Source organism: Periophthalmus magnuspinnatus, chromosome 20 (genome assembly GCF_009829125.3).
Source record: "Periophthalmus magnuspinnatus isolate fPerMag1 chromosome 20, fPerMag1.2.pri, whole genome shotgun sequence".
NCBI lineage: Eukaryota > Metazoa > Chordata > Actinopteri > Gobiiformes > Gobiidae > Periophthalmus > Periophthalmus magnuspinnatus.
In genome coordinates this window covers 4,396,291-4,422,897 of record NC_047145.1, presented here as the reverse complement: position 1 = coordinate 4,422,897, position 26,607 = coordinate 4,396,291, and the positions used below count along the sequence as shown (strand labels likewise).

The 26,607-nt window shown below is 42.3% G+C and overlaps 2 protein-coding genes across 2 annotated transcripts in view; both read right to left on the bottom strand.

Moving 5' to 3' along the window:
* idi1 (isopentenyl-diphosphate delta isomerase 1) overlaps positions 1 to 26,607 on the bottom strand; it is a 491,925-nt gene that overhangs the window by 64,424 nt on the left and 400,894 nt on the right. The gene's annotated exons all lie outside the window — the stretch shown is intronic.
* The window catches only part of adarb2 (adenosine deaminase RNA specific B2 (inactive)), a 304,726-nt gene that overhangs the window by 22,165 nt on the left and 255,954 nt on the right, over positions 1 to 26,607 (bottom strand). The window contains exons 4-6 of the mRNA XM_033985811.1: positions 23,758 to 23,872; positions 7,565 to 7,733; positions 2,971 to 3,122 (exon numbers count right to left, since the gene is read on the bottom strand). Coding sequence (XP_033841702.1) covers positions 2,971 to 3,122; positions 7,565 to 7,733; positions 23,758 to 23,872 — 436 coding nt within the window. The remainder of the gene's footprint in view (positions 1 to 2,970; positions 3,123 to 7,564; positions 7,734 to 23,757; positions 23,873 to 26,607) is intronic.

Sequence of the window (26,607 nt, the reverse complement as noted above, 5' to 3'; positions counted from 1 at the left end):
GGGAGAGAGAGAAAGTAGAGAGAAGGGGAGGGAGAGAGATATAGTTAGGGAGAAGACATACAAAGAGGGAGGGGGTGAGAGAAGGAACAGAACAGTGAGAGAGGGAGGGTCAGAGGAAGGGAAAGAGATGGAGAGAGGCGAGCGAGGGATAGAGAGAGAGAGAAAGGGGGGAGAGGGAGAGAGAAAGGGGGAATAGAGAAAGGTAAGGGTGGGGTAAAGAGAAAGACAGAGAGCGAGGGGGGAGAAGGGGAAGTGGAGCAGAGAAAAGGAAGAGAGGTGGGAGGAAGGGAAAGAGAGAAAGAGTGGGGGGAGAGAGGGAGGGAGGGGGGGCAAGAAAGAGAGAGGAGATGGGGGGGATTGGAGCAGAGAAAAGGAAGAAAGGTGGGAGGAAGGGAAAGAGAGAAAGAGGGGGGTGAGACAGAGAAAGAGAAAGATAGGTGGAGATGGAGAAAGAAAGGGAGAGAGAAGGAGTAAGCAAGAGAGAGAAAGAGCAGAGAAAAGGAGGAATAGAGAGAGAGGGGCAGTTGGGTAAAGGAGACAGAGGAGACTGAAAATTAGCCTTGCGAGTGGTTAATGTAAGGAGTCAGTGGTGGTAATAGGGTGTGACATTTATGAATAAAAAGCCAGTTATTTTTAGAGCTCATATAAGAAGAGGTCGTCGCAAAAACAAGATGGCTGCTGGGAAATCTGCTCCTCTGTGTTTGGGAATGTAGAAGATGATATTAATGCAAATGTTATTTCTCATGAGTTGAGCTTATCATTATTTTTTTCTATTGTATATGTATATAGTATATGTTTACAAATAAATATTTACATTTTTGTATTTTTGAACACATACAGTAGTGTCTGAATTACGTTACTGTGTCTATAGCAGCACGTTTATTTAAACTGTAAACTTTTTTTTTTTCTTTTTAACTTACCAACAATAACTTTACTTAACACTGCCATATCTCCAGACATTTAAGTGAGACAGAGCTTTTTTTAGGGTATACACTACTCACAATAAGTTAGGGATATTGTGAGAGACTCAGTGCATGTCATACATACGGTGTTTGTTTCACTTCAGAGATTTTTGGGATAGGGAGGCAATTGTATTGGGGTGATAGACACACCTCATTTTGTGTTTTCCATGTAATGGTCTCACTGTGTACAGTGTGCCTTTACATATTGGGGCCAAAAAAAAAGACAACCCTTTTCAATGTGGCATTAATTTTGACATTCTGTGGATATAAAAAGCTGGTATTGTCAGTCATTCCAAGTTCATCAGTCATGAACACACAACGTCACTTAACGGACGATCAGCGCCACCTGGCCATAGCGCGCCTTCGGGCTGGTGGCAGTCAGTCAGATGTTGCTCGTGAACTTGGTGTGTGTCAAAGTGTCATCAGCAGACTTGCATCAAGACACAGAACTACTGGCAGAGTTTGTGAAAGACCCAGGAGTGGAGCCCCAGGAGTGACAGACCGCAACGATGACCAGTACCTAAGGACCTATGCACTCAGACATCGTTATGCAACTGCCACACAGCTGCAGGCCTGTTTACGAGATGTGACGGGTACTAGGGTTTCCAGACAAACCATTCGCATCCGACTCCGCCGTGAATGTTTGCAGTGGGCACGAGACCATGTGACCTGGACAATGCAGCAGTGATCTACTGTCCTGTTCACTGATGAATGTTGGGTCACCTTGCACAGAAATGATGGTCGTCAGCTTTGCTGGAGAAGACGAGGTGAGAGATACACCGAGGTTAACATGGCCCCCAGGGTTCACTTTGGTGGAGGAGGTGCAACAGGCATCACCAGTCAGCGCAAAACAGATTTGGTTATTGTAGATGGCTCAGTCACTGCACGTTCTTACCTCAGAGACATCATAGAACCCATCATCATCCCCCACTTCCGCCAGCACACCCCGAACCTCCTGTTCATGGATGATAAATGCTCCACCACATCGTGCCAGAATTGTCACAGCTCAACTTCAGGAAGTCGGAGTGCCTCATGTGGTATGGCCAGCAGTGACCCCTGACCTGAACCCCATAGAGCACGTCTGGGACCAGCTGAAGCAGAGACTGGATGGTCATACCCCACCCCCACGTGACCTGGCAGAACTGCGTGTAGCACTTATGGAAGAGTGGAACGCATTGCCTCAGAACAACATCATGGGGCTAGTGAGGAGCATGAGACGTCGCTGTCAAACTGTCCTTGCAGCAAATGGTGGAAACACCCGCTACTGACAATTTGGGGTTATCCTTGTTATTGTCTCAATTTTTGTGGTAATAAATATTAAACTCATGAAAATGGTGTTTCCTCTCATTCATTATTAGTAATATCAAAGGGAACTTTTACTTATTTCATTAAAATTCAGACCAAATAGGAAAAGCACTCATTTAATTAACAATATCCCTAACTTACTGTGAGTAGTGTATTTGACACCAGTAGAGGGAGATGTGAACTACAGTCCCAAGACTTTGATATTTGAGTGGTTTTACATTCATAAACAATTTGTAAATAAATGGATAATAATAACCTTGTTCTAAAGAGAGAGAGAGAGAGAGAGAGAGAGAGAGAGAGAGAGAGAGAGAGAGAGAGAGAGAGAGAGAGAGGGGGGGGGGGGGGGGGGTGCTTTGGATAGTAGAGAGACAGGAGGCAGGGGACATAATAATAATAATAACCCTGTTCTTAAATCATTTAATGTGTTGATACAGATGTAGTGTTGTGTTGATGCAGGTGTTGTGTTGTCTTGATGCAGTTGTGTTGTCTTGATGCAGGTGTGGTATTGTCTTGATGCAGTTGTGTTGTCTTGATGCAGTTGTGTTGTCTTGATGCAGGTGTGTTGTCTTGATGCAGTTGTGTTGTCTTGATGCAGTTGTGTTGTCTTGATGCAGTTGTGTTGTCTTGATGCAGTTGTGTTGTCTCGATGCAGGTGTGTTGTCTTGATGCAGTTGTGTTGTCTTAATGCAGGTGTTGTACTTACAGTCGTGTGAGATCTCGTAGGGTGAGTTGACTCTGGCGTCTCCGCAGGGCGACGTGCTGATGTACAGGTGAAAGTGGATGTCCTCTTTTAACCTGAAGCTTCTTTCTTTGTGTCGAATGAAGATGGACTCCTCCCAGTCCTCCACACGTTTACTGTCAAACACATACATAAAAAGTCAAGTCAATGCATGTTAAAATAGTGGTCATACACTGTACAACTCATCCAGAAGAACTGACTAAAATACAAATCTGAACTAATAAACTAAAACAAGAATCACATTTCAGAACATGTTTGTACAGATCTAAGACCCCATGGAGTTACAGGGAGGGCATGTGAAGGGTTCATGTTTCACAGTATGGCATTTACAGTTGTTTTTCTTGCAGAAAAATACCTATGAAAAACGTGCATTCTTACTGTGAGAGAGGTTGCCTCTCCACAGATCTGACCTATACATGGCCTGGTTGCTTCTACTGAGATAGATAAGTTTATTACAATACTGTGGAATATTTCAGGCAAAGGACCCCCTAGCCGTCTTTCCTAACCCTCTCTCTGTCTCCTGCGCCTTCTTCTCCTCCTCCTCACTCTCTAGATTCCGCCTCTCTCTCCACTATCTCCCCTGCTCCTTCCCTCTCTTCCTTTCTTCTGCTTCTTCCTTTCCATCTCCTCACACTCTCTTACTCCCCTCTCTCTCCATCTTTCTCCCATACCCCTCCCTCCCTCTCCCTCTTGTCTCCGCTTCCTCCAGATCTCTCTACTTACACTTTCTCTCTCTCCTCCCTCCCTCCCCTCCCCCCCCCTTTCTCCTACTCCTCTTTCTCCTTTCTCTCCTCCTCCTCCTCCTCCTCCCTCCCTCTCTCTCTCCCTCTCCTCTCCTCCATCTCCTCAGTGTAAATATGGCACGTGTGACATTTTGTTTGGTCATTTCACATTATTTACTTCTTATCTCTCCCATTAGCTGCAGTCTGCCGTACCTGCCACAAGACAAAACCACACTGGCGCTTATGCTAATCTGACATTCAGCCCTCCACACTCGGGGCCACACAATCTGATGAATCGGCCCCTAATATTCATAATATGTGTGCCCCAATACTGCAGGGGAATCGCACTCACAACCAGTCTGGACAAATGAACTGGGGGCATGGTGACATATGCTGGATGGACTCACACTGTAAAACTATGCAACAAAATGCAGAAACATCACTGTATATCTCTTTATTTGTGTGAATATGTTGTATGTTTTGGTTCTTTTTAAAAAAACTAACCCTTCTTTTAGCCTTTTCAAAATGTTTGTCTTTACAGAAAATGGATATGCAAATTTTGCCTATCTCCAAAACAACTGTCTCCGTGCACAGTAGCGCCCGGTAACCTCACCAAAATGGATAAATATTTAAAGATCAGGCAGTGGACAGGGAGCTGCGGGCGGATGCCACCAACAACAGGGTAAAAACTACACAAATAAAATAAATACTTGACTGGAGGAGAATACTGTGCTTTGAAAGAGGGATGTTTGTGTCTCAATGCTAACGCTAATGCCAATTTTGAGGCATAATAAATATTAAAACAACACCACAAACTGAAACATTCTACGTATAACAATAATTAGGTTGTTTTTTCATTTTATTATTTATATATTTTTTATTTTAGGTTGTTTATTTATGTTTTTAGATTCAAATAAAAGTGACTATTACTGCAATTTAATAATTCTTTATACATGTCCCGCCTCTACTTTAAACGTACAGTATGTAACATTTCTAGTTGAGGGTCCACCACTTACTTGTCTCCATGGAGATGTTATTGCTTTGCATGGAGCTTTTTTAATGATGGCATTAAACCGTCTATTTTGCTTTTATTCATTTACAGGTGTTTTATGGCTCAAATAACATGTGTTGCAGCTGTGAGTGGGATCGCATCTCCACAGATCTGACCTGTAACTTGGTCTTGTAGTGTTATCTGCTTGTCTCCGCCATGCTATATCAGTTTAATGGTTTACTGTGGATACTCTGGGCATAGCAAAAACATCTCCATGGGCACAAGCAGATTTTTATTCTCCAATTTTAACTTAATTTGGTAGGATTATGACTATTGTAAATATAAATTGTAGTTTTACACCAATCAAAAAGCAATTTACCATGAAAAGTTGAAAAATATGTTGAAAATGACAGGACGTAGAGAGTTCTGAGACATACTGATGACGGCACACTGGGAGAAATCTGTCCAGTTAAAGACCTGTTGCTATCCGCTGTCGTTTTTCCAACACTTGCAATGCATTGTGGTCTATATTGACTTGTCTATTAACCATCGATGCCCACTACTTTTAAAGGTGCATTGTGGGAAATGAACTTGAAAATAGTGCGTTTCCTAAGTGTGGACATTCAGACACAGCTAGTAATTTCTGTGTACATTATAAAAGTGTGAGGCCTGGAATTCTCTAGTGCAATGTCACAATTTCCAACCAGGAAGTAACATTTTAAACCTAAAAATGGCCAAAATGTAAAACGAGTGTGCATGTTTTTGCAAAAATCTTATATTACGATCTTTACTGTATTTTAGTAACGAGTCGTCGAGCTTGTCATGGGCACTTTAAATTATAACTCACATTTGAAAATACTGCCAAAAACAATTATGATGATGACATGTGTGATGGGTTTTATATGACATCACATTAAAGTAGAGACTGCATATACTACTTAAGCTTTAACTTTACTCAAGAAATGTTTCGCTTTTAAATAAATTATAGTTTAAAAATGCCAATCAGCATCGTGCCTTGTGTTGCAGTAACATTCCACGGGCATTAGGTTGTGTTTTAGAGGTTTTAAACGTTGTTGCTGTCACTTCCCACTGTTTGTCCCATAATCAGCGCCATGAAAACAGCTCCTTTATTTTCAGAGATTTTCAGTAATGTTTGAGCCATATGTTCTCTCTCCTAACTCCGCTCTCAACTGCTGCTTGTAACATTTCAACAGCAGCACATGTTTAAAGATTACGCTCCACCAAGTATCAGCTATAAAAGTTCAATTTGAAAAGGGATTATATACACATTTTGATGGCTTGATGGCCAGGGGTGGTGCCAGAGGGGGGGGCTTGAGGGGGCCCTAGCCTCTCCTGGAATGACCAATGCACCTCCATAGCTTCTCTTAAGATTTTTATTCCACTTTCATTGCACATCCAATTCTGATATGCTATGAAAAATGTTAAAATGGCTACCAGAGTGTTCAAAATGAGACTATAATAGCAAAAAAACACCATATTAGCTTTTATAAATTCCATATTAACTTTAATAAATTAGCTTAAACCTGCAAAAAAAAAAAAAAAAAAAAAAAAAAAAAAAAGAAGAAGCTCAATTTTTAAAAGGCTCTAAATGAACTTTTTCAGTGAACACCCACATTGAGGACCTTGGCCCCCCTTGTTAGCTCCCCCAATCAAAAATCTGTGGCGCCGCCCCTGTCAATGGCTACTTTGTAAACCATGTCCTTGGTATTTCTTTGGTACAATGCAGAATTACTTATGAGCAGATACCTCCAGCCTTAGTCAACTGTAAGACGTAGTTAGAATAGCAGATAATAACAAAATTACCTTTGGATTGAGCTAATATCAAACCTAAATTATGTTATTCACTCCAATGATCAGAACAGCTCTGGTCAACACATAGATAAAAAGACAACAAATTTATGGTGCACTATGTAACTTTTCTGGTAGAATGTCTGTCAGATTCTTGTCTTCTTGGATATCTTATTGTTTTGCCTACAATGTTCCACAAAATGGCATTAAACTTACAGGTCAGATCTGTGGAGAGGTGATCCACTCACAGTAAGAATCCATGTTTATCCATTGCATTTTTGAGCAATAAAAAGTCCTACAATTGACCAAATGCAATAGATGAGTTTAGTATTATACTGTGGAGCTTTTCAAACCAAGCAACAAAATCTCTATGGAGACAAGCAGGTGGTGGACTCCCCTATCAGACAAGTTATAGGGTGTAGTGAGGAATTTTAAAACTATGAAATGTGTGTGAATGAGGCAAAAATGCAACATTATAACTGTTTTTTTAAATATTTCTATAGTCCCTTTAATAATATAAACCCTGAGTGAGCTTGTGTTTGACCAAGAAGGTTCCAAAAGGAGTCATTTAAATGTGTCATACCTATTCCTCACTTACTTTATGCATTCAGAGTATCCTGATAATGCTCCGTGATAAGTTTATAAGTGCTTTCACATCTTACAAAGACCAGTGCAGTTTTTGATGGTAAAGCTAACAACAACTAGCATGATAACACATACTTCCTGATTATTGGAGAGTAAACGCTTCATAATTCGATGCAGACAGCACGCAGACGGGTTATTTTGACCTAAAGAACTGCTTTTACAATATATCTATACAGGTAAATAAGAACCTTTAAATGCAAGACTAACTCAGTGGGGTATAGTTTCTAGTTTTTTAGACCAGCAACATCAGATTAAAAATGACTTATGAATGGGAATTGAAACATCTTGATTTTAAAAACTGTGTCCGGATGACTACTTTTAAAACCCTGGACCCCTTGTGGACGGATGAGGGATTACACAGACTCTACATTGCCGTGTTTGTTGCCAGTACCTGAGAAAAAGCTCTAGTTGTGCGTAGAGAAACCTGATGAGAGCTCTGCGCACCGTCACCTCCGCGTGGCAGTCGTTCACCACCTGGCCCTGGTCGCTCAGATACTCCCCACTGATGCATTTAGTGCCGCTCGACAGCGCCACCACCTGGGCACGCCTCAGGTCCAAGTCTGGGGACACACACAAAACAAATGTCTAATAATTTCACTTGTATTGATACTCTGCAGCGACATCACGCTGGGGGTGTTCTGTATGTCTATGGCGAAATGTTCAGCGGTTATACAATGCACACATTAGCAAACACTGTTGAAAGGTTTTAAGATCTATGTCTGAAACTCAAGAGAAAATACAGAATGGATTTAAACAGCACATTTTCAGGAGCCTGTGATTAATACGAGCGTTCATGGTTCAGTTTAGGTGTTTGATTCTCAGCAAAAAAGGCGAAAGCGACTAACTGAAAAACTGTTGGCTAATGCTAGTTAGCTTGTGAGTGTAATGCTATCTCGCAAGCTAACTAGCATTACAGCACAGATCATCTCACCGGTTGTAGTTATAGCTAAATCAGCTCTTTTTGGTCAAATTGTGTTAAAACAGCTTCAGACAGAGCAGTGCCTCCAGTTAGCATCACACTCCCAGGGCATGTTGATGACATCCACTGCAAAATATCTATTGAAAATTATTGGATGGCTACTTTTTTTTTCTCAATTAAAGTTTTATGTTATCATCTTCAGTGTTCAGTGTTTTGAACTTGGTCTTATTTTCTAGTTGAGAGTTTGCCTCCTGTTTGCCTCCATGGAGATGCTATTGCTTTGCCTGGAATGTTCTGCAGTATGGCATTAAACCTATCGATCTTCCTTGCTCAAAGATACCTTGAAATCATTTATACTATGAGTAGACTTGCCTCTCCACAGATCTTACCTATATCTTGGCCTCTGCTTGCTTGTTAACAGTTAGATCGGTTAAATCTGTACTCAGTCTACTCTGAATATCTCCACGGCAACAAGCAACCACAAAAGTTACACAGTACACCTTTTATTGAAAACTACAAAAAGACATATTAGAATCATTCAAGAAAGAAAGACTATCTGCACTCACTTATGCTGGTAAAAGTTTCTATAGTTTCTTAATATTCTCAGATATTACGTTTTCAGACATCTGCTTTGTGGCTTCATTCAAACCTCGCTCATATAACGCACCAAAGCAATACATCGATGTGACCCTCCATAAATAATTTCTAAAGTGAGACTTCAAAATAAGGTCATAATAGTGTTATATATGTGGACTGTACTGAGGCGGAGGTGATGTCTGGGAGGCTCTGTGTTATTGGACTGAGCCACAGAGACACACACGCACAATCACACACACACACACACACACACACACACACACACACACACACACACACACACACACACACACACAGTCACACACACCTTGGGTTACCTTGCCTCTTGGGGACATTACATTAACTTACATTCATATCCTGGAGACAGGTCCTAACTTTAGTCACAACTTGCAAACTGTAAAGTGCAAATGACAGGTTTTCATGTTTTTGTAATTATGACTTGGTTTGGTGGGATGGTACCTGTGTAAATATGTATCTATTTATATTTAAACAAAAAGCACAAACATACAGGAAGTAGCGCTGAGTACTAAAAATTGAACACCACTACCTATGTCATCAACACGGAAAATTCCATCCAAAGTGTAAACACAATTTTAGGTTGTTTAAAATTAAATGTGTGCAATTTGGACATGTATTAGCAATAGTTTGTATAAAGGAGTGGACTAACTGAGTGTGACGTCACCCATAGTATTCAGCTCCAGTCAAATAAAACTCATCGAAGCAGATTTGGAATTCCGACAGTATGGAATTCCGAAGTATCATAGCAACCAAAGAGCCAGTCCAGAGCGAAGTTGTTTAGCAGGAATCAGACACTTAGCAACGCTGTCAATCAAACCTGTTGCTGATACTAGTGGAAGCGACCTCAGGAAAAGAAAAATGACAAAAAATGACCAAAATGACGAGCCTGAGAGCAGCATTTACAGAGAGAGGGATGACAGTTTTCTAATGTAAAGAGAATTGGAGCTGGAGTCGATGGAGCTGGAAGTGCGCTCATGCTCATTTCTATTTAGAACGCAGCGGCTAGCAGGTTAGCTATGTCCATTTATATAAACAGTCTATGGTTTTAACCCTTAGCTTGTTGACATTATGGTTGCTAGGTAGCAGTTATGGAATTATCTCTGTACATATCTGCTGCCCGTGTTCAACCAGGAAGTAAAATGATAAACTTCACATAAAATAAAAAATAAATACAAATAAAAATGAAAAAATGAAAAAAATAAATACATAAATAAATAAAAATTATGACCCGATTTTTTGTCGCTATAATGAAAGCAGGTCCCCATAAAGTAAGTGTGTTTGTACAGGTGTTAGTCCCCACAATGTGACAAAAATGTCCCACACACCCCAGCTTATCCGAGTGACACTGAGGACTTCAGATGGACTTAATGTATCCTCTCTCTTCTCTCTCTCTCCCCTCCTCTCCCCCTCTCTCTCCTCTCCCTCCGTCCCTCTTTCTAACTCCCTCACCTTTGTCTCGCATGCCTCTCCTCTTCTCTCTCCTCTCACTGTCTCCCTCTGCCATCCTCTCTCCCTCTCTGTCACTCTCCTCTCTCTCCCTTTTCCCCACCCTCCCTCTCTGTCCTCCTCTCTTTCTCTGTCCTTCACTCCTTTCTTCCCTCCTTCTCTCCTCTCTCCCGCTGCCTTTCCGTAATTGCTTCTGTTTGTTTATTAATAGCAATGTTATCTTCAAAGATCCAGGCGTGGAGTTGCCAAGTGTTCAGAGGAGGAAGACGAGGATGAAGGGAAGGGAGAGGATGAGGAGGAGAGAGAGGAAGAGGAGGGGAGGAGGAGGAGAGCGAGGAAGAGGAGGAGGAGGAGGAGAGAGAGGAAAAGGAGGAAAAGGAGAGAGTTATTTGGATGCTGTGGACAAGTGTTGTGGTGTCAGTTTATTTTCCCAGTTTTCCCCTCTCTCTCCTTCCTCTCCTCCCTCTTTTTTATCCCCTCTCTCTTCCCCCTTTCCTCTCTTTACCCTCTCTCTCCTCTCTCTCCCCTCTCTCTCCTCACTCTCTTACACACTTCCCAAACATATCTCTTCCTTTTGCTCCTCCATATCCCTCTCTCTTCCTCCTCTCTATTTACCCCTTTTCTCCCTCCTCTCTCTCTTTCTTTTTTGTCTCTCTCACCCTCTCCCTTCTCTTACTCCTCCTTTGACCCCCCACCTTCCTCTCTCCTCTCTCTCTCCCCTCCTCCCACTCTCTTCGTCTCTGCATCCCTTTCTCTCTTTTCTCTCTCACTTTACTCCCTCTTTGAACCCTTGTTGATTTCGAGTTTTCTCTTACTCTCCCCTCCTTTCTCTCTCCCAGTTCTCTCTCTCTTTGAACCCTTGTTGATCTTGTCCTTTCTCTCCCCTCCTCCCACTCTCTCTGTCTCCCCATCCCTCTCTCTCTCTGTCCTCTCTCTTTGAACCCTCGTTGATCTCCATTCATTTCTCTCTCTTTGCTCTTTCTCTGCCCTCCTTCTCTCTCTTCCCCTTCCTCCCTCTCCCTCAGTCTCTCCATCCCTCTTGCACTGTTTTCTCTCTCTTTGCTCCTTCTCTGACCTCCCCCCTCTCTCTCTCCCCTCCTTCCTCTCTCTCTGTCTCTCCATCCCTCTCTCTCTTTGAACCCTCATTGATTTCATCCTCTCTCTTTCTCTCTCCCCTCCTCCCTCTCTCTCTGTCTACCAATCCCTCCCTCTCTGTTCTCTCTCTCTTTGAACCCTCGTGATCTCGTCTTTTCTCTCTCCTCCCCTCCTCCCTCTCTCTTTGCTCCCTCTTTGAACCCTTGTGGATCTCGTGCTTTCTCTCTCTCCTCTTCTCCCTTCTCTTACTCCTCCTTTGACCCCCCGCCCTCCTCTCTCCTCTCTCCTGTCTCTCTCCTCCCTCCTCCCTCTCTTCTCTGAATCCTGCAGATGTATTTGAGCCTGGACCTGTGCGGGATTAGCCTCGCCAAAGCAAACCGCTGCGTGAAGAATCTCACAGAAATCGATGGAGATGGGCCTGGTGTCTGCAGATGGCACATACGATCAGATCGGCTCAAACACATGAAACATCGACTCAGACGCAAAGAAATACTACAGTTTGTACCTTTGGGACAATTATAGTGAGTTTTGAGTTTGTGCATTTTCATTTCATTTATCCCTTATATTTTTGTGCAGGTATTACATTCCTATCAATACATTAACAACAATCTTCTTACAATGTTGTGTTTTGGGAAATTAGTTCATGAAATCGACACTTTGCAGCTGATGTCATCAACATTCCCTGGGGGTGTGATGCTAACTGGAGACACTACTCTGTCTAAAGCTCTGTTAGCTTCTGTACATTAGAATTTAATCTGAGCTGTATTTTAACACAATCTGACCACAATGAACTGACTTCGTTGGAACTACAACAGATGATCTGATTTGAGCCGTTAAACAACATAACATTACAGTCACAAGCTAGCTAACATTAGCCAACAGTTTAATTAGTCTCTTGCCTTTTTGTTGAAAGTCAAACATCTAAACACGATCATGAATGCTCGTATTCATCATGAGCTCCTGAAAATGTGTTATTTAAATCCACTTTGTATTTTTTTCTTGAGTTTCATATTATTTTTAGAGCGCACTCACACTTATCTCTGAAGTGTTAGGTCATATTTTATTTCATATATTACATTACTATCAATACATTATACTTTTGCTCTTCAGGCACGTCTTATTTTTGGAAATGAGATCTAATGAAACGTTTAAATTGATATTTCGCAGTGACATCTTGCTGGCGAGGTTCTACATGTATGTCTATGGCAGAATGTTCAGCAGAAATGTATATATTAGCATTTTTTATTTTTTTTTAATTGCCTGAAAACTCAAGAAAAAAAACACAAAATGAATCAAAACAACACATTTTCAGAAGAGGTCAGAGGTCAGCGGACTTGTTTGTTTTAAGTACAGTATATCCACCAGTGCGAGATAGGACCAATGCCTTAGCAGAGGTCTGTGGTCATTTATGTGTTTCTATCATAATATTTCATCCTATTTATCTGCAATTATATACAGTATATTTTTTACTGCAGTAACACACATTTTTTGCTACTAACATCTTCCTAAAATTCACTTAGCACTTTTATAGCCCCATGTACCAGAGGGAACGCCAAACAGAGACATGAGAGTGAAAAGTTGATTTCAAAGGGCCTTCAATTCGCAGTATCCATTTTCAAATACGTATTTCACTATTAACCTCTTCTTTATCTGCTCTTACAGCTGTTACACGCACGCCGCTATAAATTTCCAGTAATTATTCCACAACAAAACACTATGCAATGAAAAGAAATAAATACAAACGGGAGATGGGAGGAGGAATTAGCCGAGAGACTTTGCAGCGTCCTTACACTACGAGCGCCCATACTTGTTACGCTAATAAAGATTCACTGTAACACTCATTTAGCGCTAGTCTAATGCTCAGAGATAGAGAGATTTTCATGGTTTTAGCCACAAATTTGATATAATCGTCTAGATGTTGTAAGCGGTTTGGTGCCTGCGTAGCGGAGATAGCATTTTAGCTTTGGAACATAAAGAGCAGTGGGATTTAGACAGGAACTTTGTAGTGTCTGTCAATATGCAAATGTTCAAATGGATTGCTATGGTATTTTGTGTGTGTTTCCAAGGCGTAATAGAGATATATGAAGGAATATGGACTTCAGGAATTTTTAGATAGTGCTTTTCCACCTTCAAGGCTCTCAACGCAGACACTGGGGCCGATGCGTGGGTTAAGTGTCTTGCCCGAGGACACAACGGCAGCATTCATGTGTGGGAGCTGGAATCGCACCGCCAACCTGTGAGTCAGTGGATGTGAAATCTCAACCAAGGATGTCTTTATTGTAGCATTTTGTCCATTTGGTGTTGGTTCTCGAACTCGTTATCCAATCAGAGACCAGAATGTGCTCATCACTTGAGCTTGCCAAATCTGTAATGTTCCACAGTAAGGCATTAATGTGATGTATCCTCAGTACAGTTAGATCTGGAGACAGGTTTCATTGTACTGAATTTGAGTCCAGTTTCCCTGTTTTCTCCCTGTTTTTTCCCCAGTTTGTGTCTTAGAAATGTTCCACAGTGCGTCTTTAACGGCATCCTCTCTGGCTGACGCAGTCTCGGCCTCCGTGATATCAGCGTCCCGGTTTGATGTGATGCGTTTTGACAGTCGCGTGGTCTGGAGCCGTGGCATATTTGAATTTTTGAGTCTTAATGAGCAGACGCTGTGTGTGACCTCGGCGTTATCTCTCTATTGTTTTACTTTTCACTCTGGTTTTTCTATTTTTGTAAAACGTATCAGATTTTTCCCATTAAAATATCCTCCTGTCTGCCTCCTGTTTCCTGGCACCTCTAAAATCAGCATCTTTTTCTCCATATGTTGACTATAATCCCTCTTCTGTACATGTCCAAGGTAGAGATGAGTATCCAAAGCATTAATACTGTAAATACTGTATCATAATGCCATAAAATACATTTAAATAATCATCATTCTGAATGTGTGTTATTACATTATTCAGTCACTCCACTCAGTTGGTGCTGCTCTGTCTGTCTCTATGGCCTGAGATTAAAGTGTCTTGCCCAAAAGCACAACAACAGAACGCTCTGGATATACCTTTCTGTTTCTCTCCCCATCCCTTCCTCTTTCCTTCTCCTCCTCTCTCTGTACCTTCCTGTTTCTCTCTCTCCCTCCCTCTACCCTTCTCCTCTCTCTGTACCTTCCTGTTTCTCTCTCTCCAGCCCCCTCTCTCTACTTCTCCCCCTCTCTCTGTACCTTCCTGTTTCTCTCTCCATCCCTCCCCCTCTCCTTCTCCCCCTCTCTCTGTACCTTCCCGTTTCTCTCTCCCCATCCCTCTCTCTCTCCTTCCCCCCTCTCTCTGTACCTTCCTGTGTCTCTCTCTCCATTCCTCTCTCTCTCCTTCTTTCCCTCTCTCTGCACCTTCCTGTTTCTCTCTCTCCATCCCTCTCTCTCCTTCTCTGCCTCTCTCTGCACCTTCCTGTTTGTCTCTCCATCCCTCCCTCTCTTCTTCCCCTCTCTGTAACTTCCTGTTTCTCTCTCTCCATCCCTCCCTTTCTCTCCCTTCTCTCTGTACCTTCCTGTCATCTCTCTTTCCATCCCTCTTTCCTTCTCCCCCTCTCTCTGTCTGTTCCTGTTTCTCTCCCTCTCTTTCCCTCCCCTCTCTGTACCTTCCTGTTTCTCTCTCTCTCATCCCTCCCTCTCTTCTTCTCTCCCTCTCTCTGTATGTTCCTCTTTTTTTCTCTCTCCATCCTCTGTTCCTGCAAACTGAAGGCAACCTCACAGCACCAATTTCATGGCGGGGTAGCAGGCCGCGCCGCACAAATTATCCACTGCAAAATGGATCTAAACAATTGTAACGTGGAACGGGGGAAAAGAAGAAGGAGAGAAAAGGAATGAGAGAGAGGAGAGACAGAGAGGGAGAGAGTTCTACCTCTCTGATGTGTCACTGGGGAGAAATCAGAATCGAGCTTTTTCATAAATGTGATCTCTGAACACAAGAGGCGACTGATGTTCATGACTTTAATGTTGATCAACTCCTCCTTCTCGCTCCCCCTTTCCCTCTCTCTCTCCTCCTCTTCCACACCTCTTCCCTCGCTCTGTCCTCCCTGCCTCTCCTCCTCTCAGTCCCCTCTCTTCTGCCCCCTTCTCTCTCTCTCCCTCTTCCCTTCCCTCTCTCTCTCTCTCTACCCCCTTTCCCTGACTGTTCCCCTTTGTTTCCCTCTTTCCTCTCTCTCCTCCTTCTCACTCTCCCCTGTCCCTCTCTCTTCCTTTTCCACACCTCCTCTCTCCCCCTTCCTTCTCCCTATGCCCTCTCTCCCTCTTCCCTCCTCTCCCTCCCTCACGCTATCTCTCTCCCCTTCCTCTCTCTCCGCACTCTCTTACTCTCTCCCCGTTCCTTTCTCTCTCCTCTCTTTCTCCCCATTTTTACTCTCTCTCCCCTTCCTCCCTCTCTTTCTCTCTGCTCTCTGTCCCTCTTTCCCCTCTCTCCTCCCCCTCCCTCTTTCCCATCTCTCTTTCTTTCTCCCTCTCCCTTTCTCCCTTTTTTACTCTACTCTCTCTCTCCCCCTCACTCTTTCTCACTCTTTTTCCTCTCTCTCCCCTCTCTCACTCTCTCCCTCTTTCCCCTCTCTCCCCCCTTCTTTCTTTCTCTTACTTTCCTCCTCTCTCTCTCTTTCTCACTCTTTTCCCTCTCCTCCTCTCTCTCTCTTTCCTTTCTCCTTTGATAAGCAAAAAGTGTACTGTGTAACTTCATTTTATATTATTATTATTCATTCATTTTGGACCTGAAATGTTCCAGAGTATGGCATTAAACACATGTGTCTTGCATTCATGTGATTACAGGTGTTTTGCTAAACTGTGGGGTGAGTTTTTGATACGTTTCTTCTCCATGTTGCTGTAAAGTGTTCTAGAAATAAACCTTGAACGTGAGCAGAGTCGCCTCTCCACAGATCTGACCTGTAACTTAGACAACCATGAGATCTTGTATTAAAAGATGCAATAAAAGTATTTGAGAAACATAATAAAAGCGAAGAATCCGACCACATGGTGAATGAAAACACACGTATGGAAAATCTATAAAACACAGCAGCCATCCCACGTCAACAATGTAGTTCCTCTCCCCCTTTCTCCCTTTGTCCTCCTCTTCTCTCCTCTTCCTCCTCCCTCTGTCCCTCTCCTCCTCTCCCTCCATCACAGGTGTGGGATGTCTGTCCTGTGGCTGATAACACGTCTGTACAGAGGAGGTGCACAGACACTCAGAGCCAGTCCTGAGGCGCACAGGAAATGTGCTTTAATAATCAACCACACTCTCCTCCTCTCCCTCCCTCCTCATCCTCCTCTCTCAGTCCTCTTCCTATCCCTCTCTATCTCTTTGTGTCCTCCTCCTATCTCTCTCCCTCTGTCGTTCTCCTCTCTCTTCTCCTGTTTCCTCCTCCTCTTTCTCTCACCTCCTCTTCACTCTTTCCTCCTCACTCTCTCCTCCTCTTCTTCCTCTCTCTGTCCTCCTCTCTCTTCCTCCTCTTTCTTCTCCTTTTTCCTCCTCCTCCTTCTCTCTCCTCCTCACTCACTCTCCTTCTTCTTTCTTTTCTCCTCCTCTGACTCTCCCCTCTTCCTCTCCCCTGTTCTCTACCCTTTCTCCTCCTCATATCACCACCCTCTTTCTTGCTTTCTCTTCCTCTTCTCTCCTTTTTCTCCACCTTCTCTCCCACCCTCCTCTTTCTCCTCTATTTCTTCCTCTTTTCTCCTCCTTCTCTCTCTCCTCCTTTTCTCTCTCTGTCTCCCTCTTTACCACACTCTCTCTTTCTCTCTTCCTCTATCTCTAGTCCCCCTTCTCTTCTCCCTTTTCCTCGTTTTCACTTTCTCCTCTCTTTCTCCCCAGGGTCCTCCCTCCTTCTCTCTCCTCCTCTCACCCCCTCTATCTCCCTTACCACTCTCTTCTCCATCCCTTTCTTTCTCTTCTCCATTCTTTTCTTTCTCTGTCCCTCTTTCCTCTCCTCCCTCTCTCTCTCACCCCCTTTATACTCTCTCTCCTCCTCTTTCTGCCTCTTTATCCTCCTTCCTCTCCTCTCTCCTTTCTTCCTCCCCTCTCCCTCCTCTCTTCCTCCTCTCCCTCTCTTTCTCCACTTTCCTCTCTCTCCTTCCTCTCTTCCTCTCCTCTCTCCCGTCTCCTCCCTCTCTTTCTCCACTTTCCTCTCTCTCTCCCTCCTCTCTTCCTCTCCTCTCTCCCTCACTCCTGTCTCCTCCCTCTCTCCCCCTCTCTTCCTCCTCTCCCTCCTCTCCTCCCTCGCTCCCTGCTGTCAGTCAGGCTAAACTCTGCCTGTGCCCTGCCTCAGGAGATAAGGACAGATGACTTTGATAAGGTTTGGTTTGAGAGCAGACATTTTTATTCTACATTTCACAAAAGGGTCTGGGCCGGTCACAAAGTGGGTTACATTTTCTTTTCTTCTTGTGCCAAAATCTTCAGTGAGATGTTTTGTTTTTGATAAAGTCAGAGATGTTTAAATTGGCAGAAATACAAGAACTCTGGTGATGTGGCCAGGACTAGACCAGGACTAGACCAGGACTAGACCAGGACTAGACCAGGACTAGACCAGGACTAAACCAGGACTAAACCAGGACTAGACCAGGACTAGACCAGGACGAGACCAGGACTAGACCAGGACTAGACCAGGACTAGACCAGGACGAGACCAGGACTAGACCAGGACTAGACCAGGACTAGACCATGACTAGACCAGGACTAGACCAGGACTAGACCAGGACTAAACCAGGACTAGACCAGGACTAAACCAGGACTAGACCAGGACTTGACCAGGACTAGACCAGGACGAGACCAGGACTAGACCAGGACTAGACCAGGACTAGACCAGGACTATACCAGGACTAGACCAGGACTAAACCAGGACTGAACCAGGGCTAAAACAGGACTGAACCAGGACTAAATCAGGACTAAACCAAGACTGAACCAGGACTAAACCAGGCCTAAACTAGAACTAAACCAGGACTAAATCAGTTTTTATCAACAGAGAACACTGTAGGTTCATTGTTCACAGATTTCTTTCCAACTTTCTTTTTGTTTTTGCTATTACATGCCATTGAGAGTTTGTTCCCTTTTTGATCCTGTCCTAGTCCTGGATTAGTCCTAGTCTAATCCTGGTCTAGTCCTGGTCTAGTCCTGGTTTAGTTCAGGTTTAGTTCCAGAGTTAATCCCAGTTTAGGCCCCACACTGATGTGTGAATGCCTCTTAGTTTAAACCAGGACACAGTGATCTCTAAACTGGAGCAGGTCACAATACAAAAATTTCAAACCCGATTTTGAATAGACTCGATACTTAATACCGATTCTGATACCACGATGATAATAAAACCACTCTTTAGTTAGTCTGTGATTTTTCGATACTTTGGACAACCCTACCCAGTTAAAAATAACATGATTTGTTGCCCTCGTCCTCTCTGAAGTCAAGTCTAACAATAAACTTCTACACTGCTTTTTGTTCACTTTTCTGGCATCACCTTTTGTCTGTCTGTGAATCCACACCTGCTCCGACGTTCACACACTGCTGCAGGTGAGAGCGTGCCACGGCTCTATACATCCCCCGGAAACAAGGAACAATACACATAAGAAGGACACAAGGCTATTTATAGAGAAACCTCAGAACAGCATGAGAACTCCTCATTTCAAACATACAGATTTGAGAATAAAACGGATGTGTGAAACCCGGGTGATAAAACTAATTACAGTGGTGTCTGATTATGTTTAAAATATAACAATTTCATTTATTTGCCTGATGTTCAGGTAGAAACAGTTATGTGATTTAGGTCATATTCACACTAGCACTGGTTAGTTCGCTTTAATCGAACTCTAGTTCTTTTGGCCACAAAGTCCGGTTCGTTTGGTCAGGTGTGAATGTGCAATCGAACTCTGATACGGTCCAAAAAAGCGAACTCTGGTCCACCAAAAAACCTAGATCTCGGTCCGGTTGAAGTGAACTCTGGTACGGTTCGAATGCATATGTGAACGCCAAGCGGACCACAGGCCGCTCCAAAGACAGGAAGCGGATTACATGCAGAGCATTCTGGGTAAATAAAACCAAAACAAACACGGGTGCAAAGCTAGAGGAGCGGAGAAATGGCCCGTGGTCAGATGTGGAGTGAAGAGGAGGTAAAAGCCCTCATAGAAATATGGTCTGACGAAAATATGTCAGTTACTCGTGACCACGCACAAAAACAACGAGGTTTATAAATTAATAAGTGAAAAAATGAAAGCAGTAGGATTCCCCCGCACTGTAGCGCAGTGTCAGACAAAAGTAACAAAAAAAGTTTAAAAAATTTCCCTGCGGAAAAGAAGTTGCGTTGTATTGACCAATAGACGAGCGGCATTTCTTCTTCATGGTTTTTTGTCTTGTTTCCTTCCATGGTTTTTGGTACAGCCCCACCACATGTGAAGGATTAGACAAGCTTCTCAAAAGGTTTGGTTCGTTTGACAAAAAGCAGTGTGAAAGCAAACCACTCCAGTTGAAAATGTTAACAATGTTTCAATTTTGGTCCCGAATCGAACCGAGTCTACTGGACTATTAGGTGTGAAAACGACTTTAATGTGGTGTGTCTCTTTTGAATCATACACTCTGGGTCTCTAAAGATTCATGATGATGACTTAAAGTTTGCTAAATAGAAAACCATCTGCTATAACTACACCCACCTAACTAACATGTAACTAACTCTGTTGTGTGAAAAAAATAGGATATAAATACTACTACTACTAATACTACTACAACTAATACTGGTACTGCTACTACTACTATTGCTACTGCTACCACTAGTTTTACTACCTACTACTACTACTGCTTCTACAACAACAACAACAATGCCAACTACTACTGCTACTACTGTTACTGATAATATTACTGCTACTAGCACCACTACTACTACTACTACTACTGTTACTGATACTATTACTGCTACTACTATTACTACTACTACTACTACTACTACTATTGTTACTGCTACCACTAGTATTACTACTTCTGCTGCTACTACTACTACTGCTGCTGCTGTTACTGCTACTATTGCTGCTACTACTGTTACTACTACTGGAAACATTTACACCTGATGCTTTTCCTGCAGCAACTTCTATACTGCTATTTAAATACCTCCTATTGATATACATTAGTCAAAAGTCATAACAGGTTTCCAGGTTACAGCTGGAAAAAAGCAACAACATGAAACCTTACTGGTCTGGTATGAGTTCCAAGTGTTCTCAGTAGAGTAAGTTACATAGTATACAGACTATACAGAGTATACAGAGTATACAGAGTATTCAGAGTGGAGTGGTGCTAAGTTGTGTATTAACTCCCCCTTCATACAGGTCTGAGCCAGTCACCACCACCAGATAATACTAATAATATAAAACAGATATATACTACAGAGAAGCCAGTGAAAAGACGGTCAATATGAGCCCCGCCTTAATCCCACATAACCTCTGAGCCACCAAAGAACTGCACCTACTCATATATTTACACTATGAGCCAGTTTCCAATATCACAAAAATATGGTGTGGTCTACTCAAGGCAAGGCAAGTTTATTTGTACAGCACGACTCATACGCAGAGTAATTCAAAGTGCTTTACAGAATAAGAAAGACAGTAAAATAATAATAAAACTATAAATAGAATAAAAAACTTTCAAAAACCTCAAACTCTCACCCTACGCTCGCAGCATCTCATAGTATTTAAATGTCACACCAAAGTATCACTCATTTGTCAAGCAAGAATTACGTATTTGTGATATTTCATAAGAAGACCGTTAGAAATGAAGTGTAATCCGATTGTTTAATGCTGCACTTTGGAACTTTTTTGGTGAAGGATCCACTATCCGTTGAGATGTTGTTGGTTCGCCCAGAACACGTGTCAAACTCAAGGCACGGGGGCCAAATGCGGCCCGCCATGTCATTTTATGCGGCCCGTGACATGGTAAATTTAAATGTATGACTGTCTTAAATGTCAGTTTATCAGGACTTACGCAGTGACACAGACATATTTTTTTTATATCTTTGCAAATTTGAGACAAACCATCACCCCTGGCCTAGAATGTTCCACAGTATGGCATTAAAGAAGAGCTATCGTGCTTGTGTCTGCTAGTTCAGTGGATCATTAGGTTATAATTTGCACGTTTTAAATCGCAATATTCATCTAAAACAACTTAATAAAAGAAAAAAGTTTGCTGATTTTCGTGTTAGAAAACTGTGTCGCCCAATGGGAGGTGACGTCGCCCCAAAACGTCAACACCACCAAGAGCTGTGTAGCTGTTGGACCCTAAGGATACGAGGGGATCACACCAGTGAATAGCGGATTAAAATTTGTACCACTACGAGTATCACCAATTAAGAAAATTAAATTGAAGAAGGAAGTAAGTACGTCAAAGTCGCCGGTTGTGAAAATGGTTACTGATTCGCAAAATGCCGCCTTGAAAATAAGCGATTAAAGATGAAAGTTTTCTTCTTTCCAGTCCTTTTAGAGCTTGTATAAGAACAGATTGTGACATGTGCTTTAGGTGTACCTGCGCTCGAAATAAATAAATGAAATGGAAATGAAAAGAAGATTACTTAAACATGCATGAATCACTCCAAATACAACTTCGACAGCCTATTAATGAGAAGTAAACAACTATAAACGGGTTGAAAAGTTGATTTTGTATAATAGGCCTTTAAACACTTCCATGGAGACAAACAGGCGGCACCATTAGATCAAGTCACAGGGCAAATCTCATAATAGGTGTTAAAAACAAAAAAAATGTTGTGTCCTGGTTGAAACTTAGGTGCATTCACACATCAATGTTAGAACTAAACCTGGACTAAACTGGACCAGCATTAGATTAGGACTAGACCAGGACTAAACCAGGACTAGGACAGGACCAAAAAGGGAACAAACTCTCAATGGCATGTAATAGCAAAAACAAAAAGAAAGTTAGAAAGAAATCTGTTCTTAAAAATGAACAATAAACCTACAGTGTTCTCCACTGATAAAAACTGATTTAGTCCTGATTCAGTCCTGGTTTAGTCCTGGTTTAGTCCTGGTTTAGTCCTGGTTTAGTCCTGGTTTAGTTCTAGTTTAGTCCTGGTTTAGTCCTGATTTAGTCCTGGTTTAGTTCTAGTTTAGTCCTGGTTTAGTCCTGATTTAGTCCTGGTTTAGTTTTAGTTTAGGCCTGATTTAGTCCTGATTTAGTCCTGGTTTAGTTTTAGTTTAGGCCTGATTTAGTCCTGATTTAGTCCTGGTTTAGTTCTAGTTTAGTCCTGGTTTAGTCCTGATTTAGTCCTGGTTTAGTTTTAGTTTAGGCCTGATTTAGTCCTGGTTTAGTCCTGGTTTAGAAATGCAAATGAAAATAATAGATAATTTTAATGACATAAAAACAATAATGAGCAGTATGTAACTTTTCAAGTCAGGGATCTGCTACTTGCTTAAACTAAATGTTAGTGGTTTTGAAGTATATCGGTGACTCAGTTTGGTCCACACAGGTGTCAGTTCTGGTGCAGTTCCTGATCTGTTATGTCTGACTCACAAACACACATCACCTTCTCACCTACTGTGTCACCTCATACCTGGTCTGGGCCTGTACAGAGTCATTGACCTCATCATAGACGAGGACCGGACGCACATGGGATATTTTTGACCTGCACTTTCATTTTCACACGCGCTTAAAATAACTCACAGTCATAGAATGTAACTTTGTGGAAATAATTGCGAAGACAACATGATTTGAAAGTCGACCCAAAACTAATCTTTTACCTATGATGTAACAATCCTGACAAAATTTTAAAAAATTGACTTTTTGGAGCTTTGTATGTTATAACGTCACTCCATCATGTCCTTAGTCTCAGCTCACAAGCCTGCGTAACACATTCTCCCGCAAGGACAGCAACTTTTCATAAATATACAAAAGCATGATACAAAACAATACACTACAACTCCACAAACCTGACGCAATGTGCAGTATTTAGTTAGCGGGATGTACATTTGATTGCGTTGTGATAGCATTTTGAATCGCAGGAGTGATCTAAATATGTTATGTGTTAGCAGTTAGCAGTGTTAGCAGTTAATACTCAATAAAATGACAATATTAATCTGGATATGAGTAGTTTTAACCAGGTTAGATTTGATTCTTTAGATAATGAGGTAATTCAAATGTTCTAACCCCACTGAAACATGTCATTAACACCCCCCTTCTTTCTCTCCTCCGCTCTTCTTCCAATCTCCCTCTGTCTCTCCTCTCCTCCCTCTCTCGATGCCACTCATATGAAGTTTCCGTCTCGTTAGGATTCCCAGAGTGGCATAAGAATTCCCTGTCAGTAACTATCCCAAAAGTCCAGCCCGAACCTCCACTGACTGACACTCAATTCTACCCCTCCAGAATTCATATCCTCAATTATTTATCCACAAGCTTCACCGATACAAGACCCTTACTCTTCCTCTACCCCCGCAACCTTTTAGATTTTTTATTTATCTGTCCTCTTTTTACTGCATTACTTCAATAATTCAAAGGTGCATAGTGAAGTCGTTGGAATGTTCCGTACCTCGTGTCATGACGATTCCGGCCAGGGACTTGTGCCGGGCGTGTGTCGAACCGCAGCTTCCCACCAGGGCGCGGTACTTCTCCCTCACCAGGTGGAAAACGGAGTCGGCAAAATCCTGGAAAACAAATACAGTTATGGAGTCTATTTAAATATCAAAGTCATGGTTACAATTTATTTCATGCATTATTCATCCACCCTCTCCATATTTGCCATATAACCTACACACTTCTATGTATTTGCCCTCAAACCACAGCCACCTACCTCATGCACACACTAACTCCAAACATAAACAAGGTAAGTGCCTTAATCACTCAACATTTCTCAACCTCTATTTCAACATTCTTGCATTCACACACATTAAAGTCAGGGTTAAAATGGGACTAAAGTGGGACTAAACCGTGTACTACATCTGTACTCCAAGACAAGTGTGAGTGCAGCAGGGGTAGGGGTGTAGGGGTAGTGGTGTAAAGGTAAGGGCGTAGTAGTGTAGAGGTAGGGGTGTAGGAGTAGGGGTGTAGAGGTAGGCGTGTAGGGGTAAGGGTATAGGAGTGTAGGGGTAGAGGTAGGGGTGTAGGGGTAGAGGTAGGGGTGTAGGGGTAGAGGTAGGGGTGTAGGGGTAGAGGTAGGGGTGTAGAGGTAGAGTTGTAGAGGTAGAGGTGTAGGGGTAAGGGTATAGGAGTGTAGGGGTAGAGGTAGGGGTGTAGGGGTAGAGGTAGGGGTGTAGGGGTAGAGGTAGGGGTGTAGGGGTAGAGGTGTAGGAGTGTAGGGGTAGAGGTAGGGGTGTAGGGGTAGAGGTAGGGGTGTAGGGGTAGAGGTAGGGGTGTAGGGGTGTAGAGGTAGAGTTGTAGAGGTAGGGGTGTAGAGGTAGAGTTGTAGAGGTAGAGGTGTAGGGGTAAGGGTGTAGGGGTGTAGGTGTAGAGTTAGGGGTGTTAGGGTGTAAGGGTATGGGTGGGTGATGCTCAAAAAGTTCCATTTTTAAAGAACATTTTAATCTATCTTATAATTTTATCACAATTCTTACACACTTTGTATGTTCTACATTTTGGTCAATAGATCAACTACTACTACTACTGCAACTACTACTTCGGCTACTACTACTTTTGCTATCATTGCTACTACGACCACTACTAATACTGCTGCTACTACTACTACTTTTGCTGCTACTTCTGCTACTATTACTACTACTATTACTATTACTGTTACTTCTGCTACTATTAATACTGCTTTGTTGATAAATAATTGATTCAAATTAAATACAAATATGTATTCTTCCATATCTCATGTGACTTAATAACAGTAAACGTGTCATGTGTAAAGAGAACACATCAGAATAGCCAGCATTTATAGTTTGAGCCCTCGTGTGGTTATAGAGTCGAGGGTTTTTATATCGTCTTATTTTTAGCCCCAAACAGTGACATATAATTGGAAGAAGGCTCGTGTCCGGTCCATAATGTTGCATCATATCCACATTTTACACACACGGTGGATTTGGAGACAGTGGGACAGCTCTACTGCAGAGGACACTTCAGTTGGACAGAGCTGGGTTTGATGAACATGTGTCAAATATGTCACTTAGGAAGAGGAGGCCATTATAAGAGAGTGTGGGCTGAGAATCAGACAGATGATGCAAAAGTACTCACTCATTACTTCACCATAGCAGTAGTACTGGTGGGAAAATGGAGCAAATACTGTACACAATATGCTGTAAGGTTAAAGTGCACATATTAAACTATTTTCTGATCTGTTATAATGTTGTTTACTCATCAAAAACAGACCTGGAGTTGTGTTTTGTTTCATTTACACATGTTTAACACACAAACTCTGCATATTTAGGTTTTTGGTTCTCCTTCCAAACAGAAAACACTCTGTTCCACTTTGTGATGTCATGTGGTAATACAGGAAGTGCTCCGCTATGTTTTTAAACTCTACATATCTTCACTAGAATCATTTGGATGATTTCAGTCCCAGAATTTCCAATCGCTACTGAACAGAAGGTAAGACGTAGCTGAAAACTACCACTTCATGACATCACAAAGTGGGACAGAGCATATTGAAGTTTGGCAATGTAGAGACAAACAAACAATAAAGGATTACTGAAAGATGTGAATGAAACAAAACACAACTCCAGGTATGTTTTTGAGGAAGTAACACTATATAACATGACTTATTAGTGTAATATAGGACCTTAAAAAAGCCCCGTAAAACTGACTTTGCATAATTGCCTCTGTCATTGTACTGTTACTTTGTTCTCCAAGTAAAAAAAAAAAAAAAAAAATCTAATAAAAATATTCACAGATATAGCTTTTGATCCAGACCAAACCAATCAGACTCTTGCAATGTAAGATGCAAAGTACAATAACAAGTACTTTTCTAAGCACACTAACACCTAAGGACACATGGGGAAAATATATACACTACTCACAATAATTTAGGGATATTGTGAGAGGCATGTCATACATACAGTGTTTGTTTCACTTCAGAGATTTTTGGGATAGGGAGGCAATTGTATTGGGGTGATAGACACACCTCATTTTGTGTTTTCCACGTAATGGTCTCACTGTGTACAGTGTGCCTTTACATATTGGGGCCAAAAAAAAGACAACCCTTTTCAATGTGGCATTAATTTTGACATTCTGTGGATATAAAAAGCTGGTATTGTCAGTCATTCCAAGTTCATCAGTCATGAACACACAACGTCACTTAACGGACGATCAGCGCCACCTGGCCATAGCGCGCCTTCGGGCTGGTGGCAGTCAGTCAGATGTTGCTCGTGAACTTGGTGTGTGTCAAAGTGTCATCAGCAGACTTGCATCAAGACACAGAACTACTGGCAGAGTTTGTGAAAGACCC